The 21,182-nt window shown below is 38.1% G+C and overlaps 1 protein-coding gene across 1 annotated transcript in view; it reads left to right on the top strand.

Moving 5' to 3' along the window:
* TTLL5 (tubulin tyrosine ligase like 5) overlaps positions 1 to 21,182 on the top strand; it is a gene marked incomplete at its 3' end in the record, with an annotated part of 258,145 nt that overhangs the window by 94,708 nt on the left and 142,255 nt on the right. Inside the window, exons 19-22 of the mRNA XM_082845972.1 lie at positions 6,432 to 6,494; positions 11,660 to 11,698; positions 19,141 to 19,298; positions 20,227 to 20,533. Coding sequence (XP_082702098.1) covers positions 6,432 to 6,494; positions 11,660 to 11,698; positions 19,141 to 19,298; positions 20,227 to 20,533 — 567 coding nt within the window. The remainder of the gene's footprint in view (positions 1 to 6,431; positions 6,495 to 11,659; positions 11,699 to 19,140; positions 19,299 to 20,226; positions 20,534 to 21,182) is intronic.

Below are 21,182 nucleotides of genomic sequence, written 5' to 3'. Positions count from 1 at the left end.
AAATGTCCATTAGGTCAAGGGATTCGACAGTTTTGTTCAGATATTCTCTATTTTTAGTAATTTTATAATTATCAAGAGTCTGGTGTTGAAATGGCCCATTGTAGTTGTGACCTTGTCAGTTTCTCCTTTTGGTTCTGTCAGTTTTGCTTTTTATGGATTTTGGAACTCTGTTATTAGGTACATCTGCATTAGATTTGTTATGTCTTCTTCATAAATTGACTTCTTTATTGCTATGAAATGTCCCTGTTTATCCTGGATAATGTTCTTTGTCCAGAAGTCTATTTATCTGCTATAATATACCCACTCTAGCTTCCTTTGGTTTTTTTTTTTTTTAAGTTTAAGGTGTATAGTATAATGATTTGACTTACATCGTGAAATGATTATCACAATAAGTTTAGTGAACATCCATCAGTTCATAGAGATACAAAGTTAAATAAATAGAAAAAAGCTAAAAGAAAAACTAAAGAACTCTTAACTTTCATATATAACATATAGAAATGTTACTTCTGTTTATCATGTTGTACATTACATCCCTGGTACTTATTTATAATTGGAAGCTTGTATCTTTTGACTGACTTCATCCAGTTCCTTCTCCCCTCACCCCTATCCACTCCAGCTTTCTTATGGCTAGTGTTTGCATGCTGTATCTTTTTTCATTGTTTTACTTCTAATCTATCTTGTGTCTTTATAGTTAAAGTAGATTTCTGTCAAAGAAGGAGGTCCTGCAATCTGTGGCAACATGGATGAACCTGCAGGGATAATGCTAAGTGCAATAAACCAGACAGAGAAAAACAAATATTGTATGATTTCACTCATATGTGGAATCTTATTTTAAAAAAGAAAGTAGGGCTTCCCTGGTGGCGCAGTGGTTGAGAGTCCGCCTGCCGATGCACGGGACACGGGTTCGTGCCCCGATCCGGGAAGATCCCACATGCCACGGAGCGGCTGGGCCCGTGAGCCATGGCTGCTGAGCCTGCGTGTCTGGAGCCTGTGCTCCGCAACGGGAGAAGCCACAAGAGTGGGAGGCCCGCGTACCGCAAAAAAAATAAAGAAAGAAAGAAGAACTCATAGAAACAAAGAGTAGAATGGTGGTTGCCATGGGCTGGGGCAGGGGAAATGGGAGCTATGGGTCACAGGGTACAAACTTTCAGTTTTAAGATGAATAAATTATGGGGATTTAATGTACAGCATGGTGATATGGTTGAGTTTAGATATGCCAAATTACTATTTGTTTTCCATTTGCCTAATGTGTCTTTTGTTCCCTTTTTATTTTCCCCTGCCGACTTTGGATTAACTCATTTCTCTTCCCTCTTTGGTTTGCTTTTCTTAAAGTGTGGCTGCTCTAGGGTGACAATCTGCATCTTTTACTTACCACAGTGCACCTTAAAACAATGTTATACTATTTCAGGTATAATTTAGAAATTTTACAACCAGTATAATTCGATTTCCCCCTCCTGTCCTTTGGGCTATTATTGTCCTGCATTTTATTTCTATATGTTATAAATCCCATAGTACATTGGTTATTTTTGTGTTGAACAGCTTAAGGAAATTTAAGTATGAGGAAAAGTCTCATAATTACACATTTACTACTATTTCCTCTGTTCTTCCTTCTTTTATGTTGATCAGTTTTTTATCTGGCCTCATTTTCTTCCATCTGGAAAACTTCTTTTAGGATTTATTGTAGTACAATCAATTCTCAACTGTTGCTTGTCTGAAAAAGTCTTATATCAATACTTTCAAGTTTTGAAAGATTTTTTTCAGTGGTTGTAGAGTTCTGGGTTGGCACTTTTCTCCCGACACTTTAAAAGTGTTTTGTTATATTTTGACTTGCATTTTTCTCATGAGAAGTGTGCAGTAATTCTGTGTTCTTCTGTGCATAATGTGTCTCTTTTTCTCTGCCTGCTTTTTAAAATTTTTTTAACATCTTTATTGGAGTACAGTTGCTTTACATTGTTATGTTAGTTTCTGCTGTATAACAAAGTGAATCAGCTATACATATATCCCCACATCTCCTCCCTCTTGTGTCTCCCTCCCACCCTCCCTATCCCACCCCTCTAGGTGGTCACAAAGCACTGATCTGATCTCCCTGTGCTATGCAGCTGCTTCCCACTAGCTATCTGTTTTACATTTGGTAGTATATATATGTCAGTGCCACTCTCTCAGTTCTTCCCAGCTTATTCTTCCTTCTCCCTGTGTCCTCAAGTGAATTCTCTACATCTGCATCTTTATTCCTGTCCTGCCCCTAGGTTCTTCAGAACGACTTTTTTTTTTTAGATTCCATATATACAGTATTATACAGTATATACAGTTAGTATACAGTATTTGTTTTTCTCTTTCTGACTTACTTCACTCTGTATGACAGACTCTAGGTCCATCCACCTCACTACAAATTACTCAATTTCGTTTCTTTTTATGTATCAGCCTGCTTTTAAGATTATTTCTTTATGACTGATTTTCAATAGTGTGATTATGAGGTATGCCTTGGTATCACTTTCTTCTTGTTTCTTCTACTTGGGATTTGTTGAGCTTCTTGGTCTGTGGGCGTATAGTTTTCATCAAATTTGGAAAACTTTTGGCCATTATTTCTTCAAATTTTTTTTCCATTTCCCTCCTCTCCTTTTGGTACTCTGGTTACATGTTAAATTGGTTGATGTTGTACTATAAGTCTGGCTCTGTTCCTTTTTTTATACTTTTTCTTTCTTCGTTTTGGATGGTTTTCTGTTTCTCTGTGTTTGTCAGTTTAGTCATCTTTTTGTCTGCAGTGTTAAATCTTCTATTAATTCTATCCAATTAAATGTTCATGTCAGATATTTTACTTTTCATCTTTACAACTCCCATCTATTTCTCTTTATTTTCTCTTTTTTTACAATTATTTTCATGATTTCCTTTAGATTCTTGTGCATATATTATGTTTATAGTAGCTGTTTTAAAATCTGGTTCTATTATCTCCATTGTTTCTAAGTCTGTTTCTATTGACTGATTTTCCTCTTGTTAATGAGTTATATTTTTCCTGTTTCCTCACATGTACAGTGATTTTCTTTAATTAGATGTTTTAATTGGACATTGTAAATGTTGTATTGTTGTGTTCGGATTTTATTGCTTCTGTAAAGCCCATCGAAAGTTTTTTTTGTGGCCATACACTTAAGTTACTTGTAGATCAGCTTAATCTTTTTCAGCCTCATTTAAAAGCATTTGTATGGTTTGTTTAGAATAGCTTTTTGTTTAGGTGTAGGATAGTTCCACTACTGAAGACTCTTTTGGGGTGTCTATTAAATGACCCCCATATTCAATGAGATCTCTCCATTCTGGCTGGTGGGAACTCAATCAATTGGCAGCCCTGTGTGAACTCTGGAAAGTATTCAGCTTACACTTTCTCCTTAATGTTCTTTATCCTAACAGTTGCTCCTTGCACAGCCTTGTGGACTTTCACCCTGTGCCTGAGTAGATCTGTATTCACCCAAAGACTCAAAGGGTCCCTTGTGATGACTTCTTTGATTTCTTTTTATGCATAGCTTCTTCCTCTCCAGGACATAGCTTTGAAAATTTTAGCACTTCCTAGAACTTTGATCTCTGTCTTCTCAACACAGAGACTCTTGGGTTCTACTTGAATTCCTTCTCTTTCTGCACTGTCTGGAATTGCATCTAGGTGGGAAGGTGGAGCAATCAGAGGGCTCCCTTTATTTATTTCCCCCTTTCAGTTATCACAGTCCTGCACTGCCAGTTGTTTCATGTCTGGAAACAGTTGTTTCATGTATTTTGTGCACTTTTGTAGCTGTTTATGGTGAAAGGGCAGGTCCTAGAGCAGTTATCATATCATATGTAGAAACAGAATTCTGTTGATAAGTTTGTATTGCTTTTGAACTTCTTCTAAAAAACAGTATGTATTCTTCCTTTTTCATTCAGTATTATATTACTAAGGTTCATTTTGTTACATGTAGCTAGAATTCATTCTTTTTCAGTTTATTTTATTCTTCTGTGTGTTTATACTGCTGTTAAATTTCCCATTCTCTTGTTGATGGTATTCGACTTCTTTCTGGTCTTCTGCTGTTAAAGACTGCTGTGCTGTAAATATGCTTATATGTGTCTCCTAGGTATATATCTAGGGATGGAATATATCTAGGGCCCTAAGATATGTGAATGTTCAACTTTATAATGCTAAAAAGAAAAAGGTAATGCTAAATTGTTTTCCAAAGTGACTATATAAATTTATACTCCTGTTAGCAGTGCCTAGGAGATCCCGTTGATCAATATCTTCTCTAACATGTGGTACTGTCAACTTATTAATTTTTGTCAAAATACTGAGTGTAATATGATATCTTATTTTGCTCTTGATTTGCATTTCTCTGATTACTAGTAAGATTGTACTTCATTATGGGGAACACATTTTTCTTCCTCTGGTGACTGGCTTCTGGTTGGGACATTAGTGGTTCTAAGTAGAGCCAAAACTTAGAGGAATAAAAGAAAGAACTAGTTCTTGTCTGTTTTGTTTTGAAAACCCAGCTGTTCATAGAGAAATCTTTTTATCTTGCAAAATATTCTATCCATGTAGTTTAGTTACACCTTATAAAGACCCAGGAATTCAACAAAAAGATATTGCTTGGCTTTTCAAAATTAGACTTTTATCTTTTGATAACGTTTTTGAAGAGGTTGAATATTTGCAATTACTAGACAACATATCTTTTAAGTAATGAAAGTGGAATCCTCTTAAGTTTTCAAGAGGCAGGACCCTAATTTGAGTACCTTTTTCTAAGGAACCAATCACAGATAATGTTGGGGTTTCTTAGGGAGTCCAGTAATGATACCTTCCTTTCCTGGTTTGGTTTTGAACCAGTTGAGAGGACAAAGACTAAGATAGATGCAGGCCAAAATATCACTTTCCATACTCCACATTGATAAAGTCTAGGTTGGGAGACTTGATTATATCTATCTGCAAGTTAATGCACTTTCTGTTGACCCTCAGAATTGGACAGATTTACATACCCATTTTTAGGCAAGGTTGGTCTGAGCTGTGCATCAGGAATACCTGACCCTGTAGGAGCACCAGAGGATATGTGCTTCCTAAGGAGAGATTATCTCCCCAGAGAAAGAAGGGAGAAGCTTGTTGAATTTTTCCTAAATTACCAACCTGGTAAATCACTCCACCTCTCCTGGGACCTTTGAGAAAAGTGGAAGAGAACACCAAGACTTTTAAACTAACTGAGTTATTTTCATGTAGTGTGGGAAAGATGTATTTATCTGCTAACAAATATGTCTTTTTAATTAATATATATTTATTGAGTATCAACAAGTAACTAGCACTATGCTTGGTGCTTTGGAGTAACAAATATTAGATGGGGTCCCGGTCCTTTGAGAGTTAACAGTACTGATGATGGAGAAATTACTTATACCTGTAATAAAAATAGCTCATATTTGTATAACTCTTTGTAATTATGATGTACTTTATACACATCATTGTTATTCCCATTGTAATGATAAGGAAAATAAGCCTCAGTAAAGTAATGTGACTTATCCATGATCACACAGTGGGACTTGATTCAGGTATTTTAACTCCAGATCCTGCTTTTCCCCGCTGCATCATGCTGCTTTCCGAGAAGAGAAATTTTACTCTATGAGGCAGCGTTTGACAAGTCCCTTAGGCATACAGTGAAGGCAGAGGTAGAAGGCCAGGACAAGGGCACCTCTGTAGACTTGGAGCAGTCATATCAGGGAAGGCTTCATGCAGCACAGTGGACTTGAGCTGCTTCTTGAAGGGTAGATTATGGATAAGTAGAGAGGGTGTGAGGAGAAGGTGTCCAGACAGAGGCAAAAGGACCAGTGGGAGGTGTGGTGTGAGAGGGTTATAAGGAGACTTGTCTGACTGTACTTTAGGACCCATGTTGGGTCTCTGTGTGGAGAAAGGGTGAATGAATTGATGGTATAGATGACCCAACTTTTGAAATCTTGTAAGAGAAAGTATATGCCTCCTGCAGTTGGCATCAAGGAGCCATTGAAAGCTTTTGAGAAATGAGATGATTGAAACAATCTGTCAACATTTTCATGTCCTTTATGCACCCCCCATTTCCAGCTTCATTTGACCTCTTTTCTAGCTATAAGTGATTTTTGGTGGTGGTTTTATTTTTGTCTTTCAGTTTTATTTTCTGAATTTAGTATATCAGCTTTTATTAGTCCAAGAATTCCTGACTTTTCTTTCTTTTTATTTTCTAATTTAAGTCCTCTTTATTCTTTTCATTTTATTGTATTTTCTGCTATTCTAGTATTTTATAATATGATTTGAGCAACTATCTCCTCCTTTGTCACTTTAGAGACTATATATTTTTAGAAACAGTATATAAATAACCTGTCACTCTTGTGCTTGATTCATGTTTTTATTTCTGTATTTTCCCCTTCAGCTAAGCTTTAAGAAATAACCAGTTCCTCTCTTTGTCTTTCAGGTCCTACCTTGAACACAAGACCTCCATGAACTATATGCTGGCGACACGTCTCTTCCAGGACAGGTGGAGATTTGCTAATCTTATAAATTTAGTAGGACTAGGTCACAAAATTAAGAGAAAGTACATGCAAAAGAAGAAAAGAGGCCTTATAAAAGTCTTCAGTAATATCTGATAGAAAGAGCCTTACGGAAAACACAATATAAAACCTCATTTTTTCAGAATTCGTTAACTCTCAGCACTTTGTAATATTTCCAGATGCTAAAAAATTAAACCGTAAAGATCTTTAAGCAATCTTAACACATACCCTAAAACTTGTCCTTCTTAAAGGAAGGACTTTACTCAGTGCCTTTTTACTTTCAGACGCAATTTTAACAGACGTGATTATCTGTTTTTCTAGACTAGACGAGATTAGAAGGATCAGATTAGAAAAGGTGGAGGGGTGGTAATTCACAAAATAAATACAGTGAGAGTTGTAAGAAATGACAACTGATAACCTCAATACAAGGGAAAATAGGGGAGAAATGATGGAAAGCAGACGTTGGAATTCAACTAGCACAGCAGTCAGGGACTGCTTAGTCCCACATACTTTTGTTGCCCCTGAGACATAACTGCATTACAGTACAGTTCAGTAATTGACTAACAAGGAACCTTAGTTATTTAAAGAAATCTGCATTATTTTCAAGGTATGTGTGCTTTTTTTGTGGGATTCTTAAAAATAGATACCCAGATTCCAGCCATTTCTTGTAATTTCATTATCCACTCTCAGGATCTATATGGGATTTCCAGTTTCTCTCTGTAAATTTGTGGTTATTACCATTGAGTAATTACACTGTGTAGCTTCTAACGAAAGAGATCTTGAGATTTACTTGGAAGACATAGAAGCTCAATTCTTTATATATAACCTGGTCCCAGTGCCCCACCCCCTACCTCCTCCCTGGAACATTTTACAAGGCTTCTTTATCTTTACTTTTCAGACATTATACCGAGGTGTGTTCTGGCGTGTTACTTTTCATTATTTTGCTTTTGCGGTGGATGAATCCTTTCAGTCTGGAGATCTAAGTCTATTAACTGTGGGAAATATTCCCCTTATCCTGTCTTTCCTCTCCTTGTGGAACTTCTGTTAGATGAAATTTGGATCTCTTGCTCTTTCCTCTGTATTTCTTTACTTTTTTCTCATACTTTTGATCTCATTGTCTCTTAGCTTTAAATTCTTGGAGATTTCTTGAACTTTGTCTTCTAAAATTCTCAATTGATCTTCAGCCTTACCTATTTTGTTACTCAGTACCAGCACAGAAGAGGGTTGTTTGATCTACTTTTTTTTTATTTTGGCAAGTATGATTTTAACATCCAAGAACTGTTTTTGCTTTCTGACTAGTTTTCATAGTTTATGGATATAATATTAAATTTGTTCTGGTACCAATTCCAATGTGGAGGAGGTAGGGTGTTTCCCCTACAGCACCAAGCAGTTGCACCCTTCTGTTGTCCGAGAATTCAGTTCAATTCTGATACTGTCTACCTGGAGATTGGCATCAGATTCCACAGTTTAAGGGTTCAGTCCTACAAGATTCCACCCCCATAACTTCAGATGCTCGTCACAGGCCCAGGTTGTTACCTTTACCTCTACCTACTGGCTGTCTATCAGAGCTTCCCACGACCCCTTCCTTGGGTGCTATTAATTTGCTAGAGCGGCTCACAGAACTCAGAAAAACATTTAACTCATTAGATCACCAGTTTATTATAAAAGGATATAACTCATGAACAACCGGATGGAAAAGACGCACAGGGCAAGGTATAGGGAAAGGGTACGGAGCTTCATGCCCTCTCCAGGTACACCATTCTCCCCACATCACCAACCCGGAAGCTCTCTGAACCCCATACTCCTGGGTTTTTATGGAGGCCCCCTTACATAAGCACGACTGATTAAATCATCAACCATTGGTAATTGAACTCTATCTCTAGCCCCTCTCCCCTCCCAGGAGCTCAGGGGGATGGGACTGCAAGTTTCAACCCTCTCATCACAGGGTTGGTTCCTCTGGTGACCAGCCCGCATCCTTAGCTGATCCAAGGGCTTTCTAAAAGTCACCTCATTAGCATGACAAAAAACTCCTCTACCACTCATCACTTAAACATTTCAAGGGTTTTAGGAGCTCTGTGCCAGAAACAGGGATGAAGACCAAATATATGTTTCTCACTATAAATCACAGTATTACAAATATCTTTTTACATCTCTCTGACTATCATAATTACTTTATTTAAAGTTCCTTTCTATTTTTTGCACTATGTTTAATTCTTCTGGATTACTTCTATTTGTTCATCTCATTCTTTCTAGTTTATGCTATTATATTTCCTGAAATATCTGGTGATTTTTGATTGTCCAGTCATATTTATAAGTAATGGACTGTTTGCTTAGGATTGGTAGTTTGCATGAGTTTCCTCAAAGGTTGTGTCAGTCTGTTTCTGAACTGACATGGACTCTATGCTTGAGGCTAGATCTTTCTGCAGTTGATCTTCTCATGAGGTAGAAGGAAGGTGGAACAGGCAGTCTGGGAACCACCACCAAAATTAGGAAGCATTCTTTTAGGGGGGAGCATAGCAATTAAAAAGATTTGAGATGTAATGACATATGTGCTTCTTTATTAACACATTCAATGATGTGTTAATAGCAGTGGGTCTAATAACTACCATAATTTAAAAAGTGTGATAAGTGTTGGCAATATTTTGTGACCCTGGAACAGCTCTAAAGTAATATGGAAAAACGTGTTATTTCTTTTGGTAGCAAAACCCCACTTATATAAAGACACAGACGTAGAGAATGGACTTGAGGACCTGGGGAGGGGGAAGGGTAAGCTGGGACAAAGTGAGAGAGTGGCATGGACATATATACACTACCAAACGTAAAATAGATAGCTAGTGGGAAGCAGCCGCATAGCACAGGGAGATCAGCTCAGTGCTTTGTGACCACCTAGAGGGGTGGGATAGGGAGGGTGGGAGGGAGGGAGACGCAAGAGGGAAGAGATAAGGGGACATATGTATAACTGATTCACTTTGTTATAAAGCAGAAACTAACACACCATTGTAAAGCAATTATACGCCAATAAAGATGTTAAAAAAAAATCGCACTTATACTACTGTGGATGGTCCCCTACATGTATATGATGCTGAATTTCAGATAGAGGATTAATCATTTTCCCCATCCAAATTGGTGCCCTCCCTGACTTCTCTCTTAAGGCTGCAGTAACAACTCCTGCTTATAAAGCATTCTAAAAACTTTGATTCAAAAAACATGAATTTCCCTGTTTAGCAAAGAAAGGCCCTCCTGATTTGCTCTTGCCTATCTTTTTAGCCTAATCTCCGCTTTTCAATACCAACCCATGGCCAATCAGACCGTATCTACTGCTCTTTCATGCCTCTTTGTCCTCACATTCCCTTGGAATTCCCATACATTCCCTTGGAGTGGCCTTCAGTTTATCCTGAATTCTTATTCTAGCCATGGCCTTCATCTTCTTACCTAGACTAGAAGGAAGTTCTCCCCGCCCTTCTTATCCCTCCATCTGATTTAGATTCCCATATTGTACATATTGTATTATAATTGTCTGTTTACTAACTACTCTGTCTAGTTTCAAGTTGGCTTTTAAGAGTAGGTACTTTGTTATGTTCATCTTTGTCAGTATCAAGAACCTACCACGTGGTAGGCACACACACAAAAACATGCCTTAAAAAAATGAAATTGGGTTTGTTGCAAGCCCTAACATCCTCCATTAAATCTGTTCTCTTCAACCTGAACGGATGTGTTCTCTCTTGCAAATCCTGTTGCGTTACTGGCAGAACTACTTTCAAGCTAATTCTCTAATCATTTCATTTCATAATTGGTTCATTTTGTCTGCCTTCTCTGCCCTCCCCGACTCATCCCCCACTTACCCACCCTGCCCTGGCAAACAGTGTCATACATACTGTCTCACAGCATGACAGTAATTTTAACCCTGGCTGCATGTTAGTAACACCATATTTGTGCCCTAGCCCTTCCCAGACTGAAGTCTTGTACTTACTAAAAGCTGCTCAGGTGATTATAATGTGAAGCCATGATTGCGAATTACTGGTGCAAACCATTATCTGATAAAAAAGTTAAAATAATAAAAGTTAAAATAATTTCTGATAATAAGTTGACAGTATTAGGACACTAGCACAGATAGAAGACACGGGAAGGAAAAGATAAAACATTTCGGTGGAGACAAATTTTTCACTTGATTTTTCTATAGATAGAAGATCTTGGTATTGATTGCATCCATCTCCTTTTTAATAAACCAATATCATAGGTTACATGTTGTATGATTCCATTTATATAACAATTTTGAAAGGATAAAATTTTAGAATGGAGAACAGATTAAAGGAAGCCAGAGGTTAGGTTATAAAAGGGCAACATAGGGGGTCCTTATGGTGATAGGATTGTTCAGTATCTTGTCTGTGGATACATGAACCTACACAGTGATAAAATTGTACAGAACTAAATATACACACTCACAAATGAGTACAAATAAAACTGGGGAAATGTTTTTAAAAAAAGAGAGGGTCAAGTGAAAGGAATTTGAATGAAAAACAAAAGCCAGTTTAAACCTGAATGGTACTTACTTCCTGTGGTTAGACCCCAACTCTAGTTTAGAGACAATGAAGAACATCTCTTTTTTAAAGAGATTTTTTTAATTATGGAAATCTATTTCTCATGAGCATCTTTTTTGAACCCCATGAGAATTGAGATTGGCTTCTTTCCCTAATACAGTTCAGTGCAAGTAGAAAGAACATTGGAGTCTGAGATCAAAGTTAATAGGTTCAACATTAAACCCTTTAAAGCTCTGACATTGGGCATGTCACAAAATGGTCTTATCCTGCTCCTTTTTATAAACGGGGCTCAACAGTTGTTGTGAAGAATAAGTGTGATTAGATTTGTGACGAGATACACAAATGCAAGTAATTGTTAGAAATTTCCTGTAGAATTCATTTGTCCTCTTTCTTTTGTTTTTTATTGATCCTCCCTAAAGGTTATGGTACTCTGTTCTTTTCTGAGCATGTTCTCAGTTCATCTGTCTGCTTCTACCCCAAGATGCCTTCCCTGGCATAATTCTATGTTGAATTTCTGTAGTACAAATCTCAGAAGTGTGTGTGTGTGTGTGAACTCAGGAGAGAATGAGTATCTGTGTAGTGCTCTAACCCACTTGTCCTTTCTAATTCTGTAGGGGAAACCCAAGAAGAAGCTTATTGACAGGAAGAACACGGTAACTGATTTTTGAAAGTTGAGAAGTTCTTTCTATGTGCATAATATGTGACCATACACAGGCTAAGCATGATACTTTATATAACCATTTCAGTTTGACTCAGCTTAAATAGTAACATAAAAATGTTTTCTATTGAAGCACTATTCTGTGGCAACTTTTTACAAACTAAGTTTGGGATTTATAATTTTATAACTACAATATGTCATTTCAGTGATAATAATAGTATTCTTGTTTGGCTATGTGAGAGAGCCCAAAGTATTAATGAAATTTCAAGACCTGTCTCATGCTAAATTCAAAGAAAAGGTTATGTTTTGGCCTTGACATACCTGGGGCATACAGCTTTGCACCTTATGGGACTGACCAGAGTTGCTTCCACTTTGCCTTGGAACTAAAAGTGTGAAAAATACCTGTGGCTCTTAATTTTGGCAGAGGAAAGAAAGGTCTTAGAAGAACCGCTGGGATGGCCTTGCGCAACTGAAGACTGCAACTAGAACAAAAACTCTTAACCCTAATTACACGTCTTCTGGTTTGAGAGATTATGTAAATCCCCTTTGTGCTATTTCTCTGTACAAAGCAAAATGACAATAAGAAAGAAACCTCCTATAGCTAGCTTTTTGTTTTACATTTAAAAATTAAGATAAGGGGGGCTTCCCTGGTGGCACAGTGGTTGAGAGTCCACCTGCCAATGCAGGGGACACGAGTTCGTGCCCCGGTGCGGAAAGATCCCACGTGCCGCGGAGCGGCTAGGCCCGTGAGCCATGGCTGCTGAGCCTGCACGTCCGTAGCCTGTGCTCCGCAACGGGAGAGGCCACGAGAGTGAGAGGCCCGCGTACCGCAAAAAATAAATAAATAAATAAATAAAATAAAAATTAAGATAAGGGCTTCCCTGGTGGTGCAGTGGTTGAGGGTCCACCTGCCAATGCAGGGGGCACGGGTTCGTGCCCCGGTCCGGGAAGATCCCACATGCAGCGGAGCGGCTAGGCCCGTGAGCTATGGCCGCTGAGCCTGCGCGTCCGGAGCCTGTGCTCCGCAACAGGAGAGGCCACAACAGTGAGAGGCCCGCGTACCGCAAAAAAAAAAAAGATAAACTTGGTTTTCTCTTCCAAATCTTTTGAAGCATAAATCTAATCCTTATTTAAAGAAGGAAAATATGATTGCCATTTAATGTAGGGAAAACTGAGAGAAATCAAGTTTTGTAGCTTGTTTCCAAATGAAAGTCATGCTTAGTTTATAGATTTTCTCCAGTTACTAGTCAAGGAATATACTTCCTAGAGTATACTACTATCAATTTGGAAATTAGAAAAAAATACTTAAACAACCAGAATATTTAAAGATCAGTGGGTTTTGTCCTTTCTTTAGGACAATTTATATTGCCATCATTATGGGTTTTCTGGTGGTATAGAGGTATAAGCAAATAAAAGGTGGCATATAACAAACCTTATGCTGGAGCATGAAACAAGTCTTAATACGTTTGAAAGGATTAAAATCATACAGAGTGTGTCCTTTGACTACAATGATATTAGAAATCAATAACAAATATTTGGGAATTAAACAACACGCTTCTAAATAATACATGGATCAAGGAAGAAATCATAAGGAAAATTCAAAACATTTTGAACTGAACAATAATAAAAATATAACATTAAAATGTGTGGGATGCAGCTAAAGTACTGTTTGGTGGTGGTGTGTGATGGGTGTGACTTATAGCTTTATTTTTATTTATTTATTTTTTAAACATCTTTATTGGAGTATAATTGCTTTACAGTGGTGTGTTAGTTTCTGCTTTATAACAAAGTGAATCAGTTATACATATACATATGTTCCCATATCTCTTCCCTCTTGTGTCTCCCTCCCTCCCACCCTCCCTATCTCACCTCTCTAGGTGGTCACAAACCACCTAGCTGATCTCTCTGTGCTATGCGGCGGCTTCCCACTAGCTATCTATTTTATGTTTGGTAGTGTATATATGTCCATGCCACTCTCTCACTTTGTCACAGCTTACCCTTCCCCCTCCCCATATCCTCAAGTCCATTCTCTAGTAGGTCTGTGTCTTTATTCCCGTCTTACCCCTACGTTCTTCATGACCTTTTTTTTTTTCTTAGATTCCATATATATGTGTTAGCATACGGTATTTGTTTTTCTCTTTCTGACTTACTTCACTCTGTATGACAGACTCTAGGTCCATCCACCTCACTACAAATATCTGAATTTCGTTTCTTTTTATGGCTGTGTTATATTCCATTGTATATATGTGCCACATCTTCTTTATCCATTCATCCGATGATGGACACTTAGGTTGCTTCCATGTCCTGGCTATTGTAAATAGAGCTGCAATACTTAATCAGAATATTGAATTTGTAATCAAAAACTTTCCTACAAAGCAAACTCCAGGTAGTTTCACTGGGGAATTGTATCAACATTTGAGGAAGAATATACACCAGTCCTACGCAAACTCTTTCAAAACCATAGGCAAGGATACTTCCCAATTCATTTTATGATGCCAGAAAAGTATGACATGAAAACCTGACAAAGACATTTAAAAAAATTATAGGCTAATATCTACATGAACATAGATACAGAATTTCTTAAAAGAATATTAGCAAATAGAATCCATCAGTATATGAAAAGGATAATACAGATGACTAAAGTGAGATTTTCCCCAGTAATGCAAGGTTGATTTAACATTTGAAAATTAGTCAATATAATTCACCATATTAAATAAAGGGGAAAAAACCAGATCATCATTTTATTGCTGAAAAAAAAAAAGAAAAACCCATGTGTGTTAAATTGATGAAATTCACCACATGTTTATGAGAAAAACTCTTACACATCAGGCATAGAAGAGAAATTCTTCAGTCTGATAAAGGCCTTCTATGAAAAACCTACTTCTAACGTCATACTGACATAATGAGGGTTACCCTATGATTAGTGATAAGGCAAGATGTCTGCTTTCACCACTTGTATTCCCTTTATACGAGAGGTCCTAAGCAGTACAATAAAGCAAGGGGAAGAGAAAGAAGTAAAAGGCATACAGATTAGAAAGGGAGAGGCTAAATATCTTTACTCTTAGATGACATGATCAGGTTAGTAGAAAGTTATAAGGCATACACAGAATAACTACAAGAACATTCAAGTGCACTTAGCAAGGTCTTGGGATACAAGGTCAATATACTAATATCTGTTGTTTTTTTAGTATACTAGCAGTAAATGGAAAATGAAATTTAAAATTCCATTTATAATAGCTTTTGAAAATATGAAATTCTTAGGGGTAAATTTAACAAAATATGCTCAATACCTATATATGAAAAGCTCCTAAATATTACTTAAAGAGGACTTCCCTGGTGGCAGAGTGGTTAAGAATCCGCCTGCCAATGTAGGGGACACAGGTTCGAGCCCTGGTCCGGGAAGATCCCACATGCCGCGGAGCAGCTAAGCCCGTGCGCCACAGTTACTGAGCCCGCCCTCTGGAACCCACACGCCACAACTACTGAAGCCCGTGCACCTAGAGCCCGTGCTCTGCAACAAGAGAAGCCACCGCAATGAGAAGCCTGTGCACCGCAGCAAAGAGTAGCCCCCACTCGCTGCAACTAGAGAAAGCCTGCACACAGCAATGAAGACCCAATGCAATTTAATAAATAAATTAAGAGATTAAAGAAGATCTAAATAAGTGCAGAGATATGTCATTTTCATGGATTAGAAGACTTAATATTGTAAGTATTCATTCTCCCCAAATTGATCTAAAGAATATTCTAGTAGATTTTTTTGTAGAAATTGACCTTTTTTTTCAATGTATATGAAAATGCAAAGAGCTTAGAATATCCAGAGTAATCTTGAAGAAGACCTAGAGTACCTAGAAGAAGAAATATTATAACACTATAGTAATCAAAACTGTTGCAAATTGATCAATGGAACAGAATAAAGAGCCCAGAAATAGGCCTGCATGACTTTAAACAAAAGGCCTAAAGTAATCCAATGGGGAAAGGAAACTTTTTAATAAATGGGGCTGGAACTGAATATTATATTTTAAAAAGTGAACTTCAACCTCTGTCTCCCACAAAAATTAGAGGTGATTCATAGACATAAACGTAAAAGCTATTAGTCTAAAACTTTGTAAGGAAAATATCTTTGTGACTTTGGGCTTGGCAAAAGTTTTTAGACATGACACAGTAAGTAATCAGCAAAAATGAAAAAATGATAAGTTTGATTTCCTCAAAATTAAATATTTTTGTTATAAAGACACTATTAAGAAAATTACTAGACAAGCCATAGACTGAGTGAAGATATTCATCAAACATATCTGTCAAAGGACTTGTATATAGAAAATATAACAAACTCCTACAACTAAATAATTATAAGGCAATCAGCCCAGTTACAAATGGGTAAAATGCTTGGACATTTTAAAAGGAAGATATATGAATAACCAATATACTAATGAAAATGTGCTTTACAGCCTTTGTTATAAGAGAATTGCAAATTAAAATCATGAGATACCACTAAACATCCAGCAGAATGGCTAAAATTGTATCAAATCATTACATTGTACACTTTAAATACCTTATAATTTTATTTGTCAATTATACCTCAATAAAACTGGAAAAAAATGGCTGACAACATCAAATAGTGAGGATGTGGAGCTCATGGAGCTCTGATAAATTGTCGCTGGCAGCATAAACTGGTACAGGCACTTTAATACTTTTTTTTTTTTTTTTTTTTTTTTTTTGCGGTACGCGGTCCTCTCACTGTTGTGGCCTCTCCCGTTGCGGAGCACAGGCTCCGGACGCGCAGGCTCAGCGGCCATGGCTCACGGGCCCAGCCGCTCCGCGGCATGTGGGATCTTCCCGGACCGGGCCCCGAACCCACGTCCCCTGCATCGGCAGGCGGACTCTCAACCACTGCGCCACCAGGGAAGCCCGGTACAGGCACTTCAGAGTCTGGCAGTTTGTTAGCCTAGAAAATTCCACTCTGAGATCTTTACTCAGAAGAAATGAAAAGCATAACCACAAAATGACTTGTACAAAAATGGTCATAGCAGCTTCATTCATAATATTCCAAAACTAGAAGCAGCTTCGGTGTCCAACAATAGGGGAATAGGTGAACTGTGGATTATTCATACACTGGACTAATCCTCAGCAAAAAAAAGGATCCACACTGATACTCACAACATGGATCAATCTCAAAAACATGCTGAATGAAAGACAACACAAAAGGGTTCATACTATACTATTCCATCTTTATGAAGTTCTAGGACCGGCAAACCTAACATGTGATGCAAAAATTCAGAACGGTTTCCTTTGGGAGTATGAGGGAGGGATTTACTGGGAAGGGGCATGAGAACTTTCTGAGGGGATAGCAGTGTTAGAGTTTGGGTCATATAGCTCTAGGTCTCATCAGATGGACATATGGACATTTAATATTTGGATGTTTCACTGTGTGTCATTTTTAGCTCCCCCCGCCCCCCCCCCCAAAAAAAAAGAAAAGAGAAAAAACTTTCAAAGCCCTATAAAATATTGAACTCTAGATCCTAATGATTTGAGTGTTAAAGTGTTCAGGAGTGAAGTGCACTGATGTCTTTGTGCAACTTTGAAATGCTTTAAAAATGAAGTGGACTGATGGATGGATAGAAGAAGAGAAGATTGGATATATATGTGATGAAACAAATATAGTAAGATATTCACTGTAGAAGCTGGCCAGTGGGTGTATGGATGTTCACTGTATAATTCTTTAAACCTTTCTATTTGTTTAAATATTTCATAGTAAAAGTGTAGAAAATGAAATAAAGTAGACATAGATAAAAGGTATTACAACTTATGGGGAATTCAGTTGTTTATTAATTCAGAAGTATTTATGGTATGTCAGGTGCGTGCTGAGCACTCTCATAAGCATCACTGACCCAATGAGAAACAAGACAAGCGTGGGCCTTGCCTCTATAGAACTATAATTCTGTTTCTTTCCCCAGCATTCCCTACCTCCATTCCTTGTAATAGTTGTGATTTATATGTCTGTTCAGGGTTTCTTAGAAGCTTATAGTTGTTATTTTAAAATATCAGATTTGTTTTATTTTCTTTATTATTTAATTGGCCAAAAATCTATTTTCATAACTGTGTGTGTGTGTGAGGGGGTAATGTTCAGTTGTTGAGACTATGATAAACTGGGGTTGAACTATTTTTAAAGTTTATTAATTTGCTTCCCTTTTCTGCACCCCGTATCAGGACCCTCCCAGTTCTTGGTTCAATTTCCCGCTTTAGAGGGGAGGCCTTCAAAATACTTACTATCCAGTCCATCCACCCAGAAATCTCTAAAAGTCCTAACTGGACCAAAAGACACAGCCTTTCCATCATACTCAGGGACTGAAAACTCCCAGAGGAATGAGGATGAATTTCCACCTCAAAGGGAATACGCTTTGAGTTGTGAAGAGTTCACAAGAGAGAGAGTTCAGAGCCAACCAGTTAGATCTTGAGTTCTGGGTATACAGAGTTGGCTGCCTGCTTTCCGACACTAACATGGATACGTCTTTTCTGACTTAGTGACCGAGAACCCTGTCTCTCTTTTGTGACCTGGTTATCTCTGCCTGTGCTGTACTTTGCCCGGTCCTTGTGTGGATTGGGTCTGATTCCTGTCACTTAACCTAATGTATGATTTATTTTATCTAATGCCTAATGTACCTGTAGCCATTCCCTCTCCTCATCCCATTTCCCATCCGTGATCTGATGGAATTTGGTGTTGTCCTGCATCTGCTGCCTTCCCTTGTCTGTGCCTCTGACCCTAACTCCTGACCTGTACTCAATACCTGGAGAGTCCCTGCCGCCTCTCCCCAGCTCCTCCTGTAACCAAGTACGCTCTAAGGGACGTTCCTCCTGTAGGAGCACTTGAGGCTTGGTGCGTCCCAAGGTCTTGGTGACTTTTCACGAAGATGCTTTCCCTGTGAGTCTCATTCAGCTCTGTGCTGCCATATTCACAGATTATCAGCCATTCCTCTCATCTCAACCTGTGCTAAATCTGTATTTATTAAATATTATATATGTCAAAGGAATATTTGTGTAATTCTGAGTAAGTTATAATGAATAAATAAAATAATAAGTACACCTCTAGCCATCACCAGCTTAGTGAAAATTAAAGTGTTAACCAGTATCTCTAGTCATTCTTAAGGCATAGTTGGGTAGCACTTTATGATCTCTGTACTGAATAGTCAGCCAGTATTACTGAATACTTAAAAATACTTAAACATTGTCTTCAGATATATTTTCGTTCAGAACATTTAACAAATTCAGATAGCCCATTAGTGAAATTCTAATGTAGATTCCAGTATTCCCATTTCAAACATTTTAGAATTCACTAGAGTAACCATGCCTGGCCTGACATCATTACAGAGTCCTGTCAAACTTAGCCTTGGAATAAAGGAGAGAACTTTCTGAAGGCTCTAGCTACCATGTTTTTTCCCATAGAATTGTGGTTGATGGAGCACCGGAATTGAAGGTAGAGAGTATGAATTCAAGGGCCAAGCTGCACGCTGCTCTTTATGAGAGGAAGCTCCTGTCTCTGGAGGTGCGAAAACGTCGACGACGGAGTGGCAGATTGAGGGCAATGCGGCCAAAATACCCAGGTACCGGCTGGTGAGCTTCCACCAAGCTCTATGATCTGTGTCCTGTCAGACCGATTTAATCAGCTTCTTAATTAACACTTAATGAATCAGAACTTTCTGACCACATGCGCTTACTTTTTTTGATATAGTCTTTTTCCTCGGAAACTTGTTTCAAAAGGATAATAAGTTTTTAAACCTTCCATTCTGTGATATTTGTATTGAAGAATATCCGAAGTGCACACATTTTGGCCTTTGCTCTTACTCTTACAGCATCATTTAACTGCCTGATACTTAGCTTAAGTTTAATGGAACCCAGTGAGCATCATTGTTTGGGTTTTTCATGATTAGATATGAAGTCCAGTTCATCCTTTGACATTGCTGAATTGTGTAAGTATTTTAAACATGAACAGAAAAAGGGGAATTTCTTTCTCTCCTAGAATCTCCCTTGTTACAGATCTGTTTGTCACTGACGAATTGACTTCCTTTTTCTCCCTCCTTCTCTTGTTTTTGTATCAAGCACATTAGTCACTGGGGTTTCATTGGTGAATAAAAAAGCTATGGTCCTTGTCCTCATAGACCTTCCAAGGCAGTGAAGGAGAAGGATAATGGATAAACATATGATAGAAAGATATTCCCCTGCTTATTGTACCCCCGTGAAAGATGCCCTTCTGAAAACCTCTAACACGCTATAGAGATTACTCTACTAAAAGGGTTTTTGCCTTAAGTTATGAGAGAACCATTGGTATTACCATGAGAAACATCAACTCTAATGAAGATCATTAATAGGTTTTTAGAATATATAAGAGGGACGTGTGTATGTTGTTAATTTTGTGCATTATTTGTGGTCTGATTTAGAAGTGGGTTTTTACTGAGAAGATAAAAGGAAGGTATTGGGAGAGAGGAAAATTTAATCCTTTTTTCAGCAACATTAGTGATTCTTCGCATTTAGTGATTACCCAACCAGCTGAAATGAATGTTAAAACTGAGACAGAGAGTGAAGAGGAGGAAGAAGTTGCGTTAGACAGTGAAGATGAAGAACAGGAAGCTTCCCAGGAGGAGTCTGCAGGGTCCCTCGGAGAAAATCAAGCCAAACACACACCCTCACTGACTGTTATGGTAGAAAATTCACCCAAAGAAAATGCCATGAAAGTTCCTGAATGGAATGACAAAGGTGAACAGTGCTGCAAAACCGAGACTCAGGAACCAGAGCCTAAATTTAACCTGATGCAGATTCTGCGAGATAATGGCAACCTTAGGTATGTACCTTTCCTAATTATAATAGCAAAACTGAAAACAGCTAATTTGTACTGTGTTCCAGGGTATTGTGCTGTGGCCTTATAGCCATTTTTCATTTCTTATGCACAGGAATCCTGTGAATTAATGACTGTGATTTGATATTATTACTATCAAGGAAACTGAGCCTTAGAGAAGTTGCTTGTCCAAGGTCTAGAACTGTGATACAAACCCAGGTCTCATTGGCTCAACAAATATTTGTTGGGTTTCAGCATTAGTGACTTAAGAGGACAAGGTGACTGAGGCAGGGAGCTCAAGCAGTTCATGGCTTAGAGTGGGGACACTTAAAGAGCGGGGGCTATGACCCCAGTATGGACAAAGGGCTCTTAGGGCACAGGAAAAGGAGTGATTGGTCTTGCTCGGGAGGGCTAGAGAGACATTAGGGAAGAGGCAATATTTGAACCAGGCCTTCCCCGATAGGTAGGCTTTCCGGATTTGGGAGGTGACAGCTAAGTATGGGAGTGCTAGTAGAGGGAATAAAGGCACAGAGGGGTGATAGTACAGTCATTCATTCAGTCCCTCGACAAATATTTATTGAGCACTTGATCTATACCAGGAATTGTGCTGGGCTGTATAGTGTTACGGTGGAGACCAAACAGTCGTGGAGCCCAC

This window comes from Leucopleurus acutus, assembly GCF_964270905.1.
Source record: "Leucopleurus acutus genome assembly, chromosome: 1".
In the NCBI taxonomy this organism is placed as follows: Eukaryota; Metazoa; Chordata; class Mammalia; order Artiodactyla; family Delphinidae; genus Leucopleurus; species Leucopleurus acutus.
The sequence above is the reverse complement of the archived record's forward strand: the minus strand, read 5'-3'. Positions and strand labels throughout refer to the sequence as shown.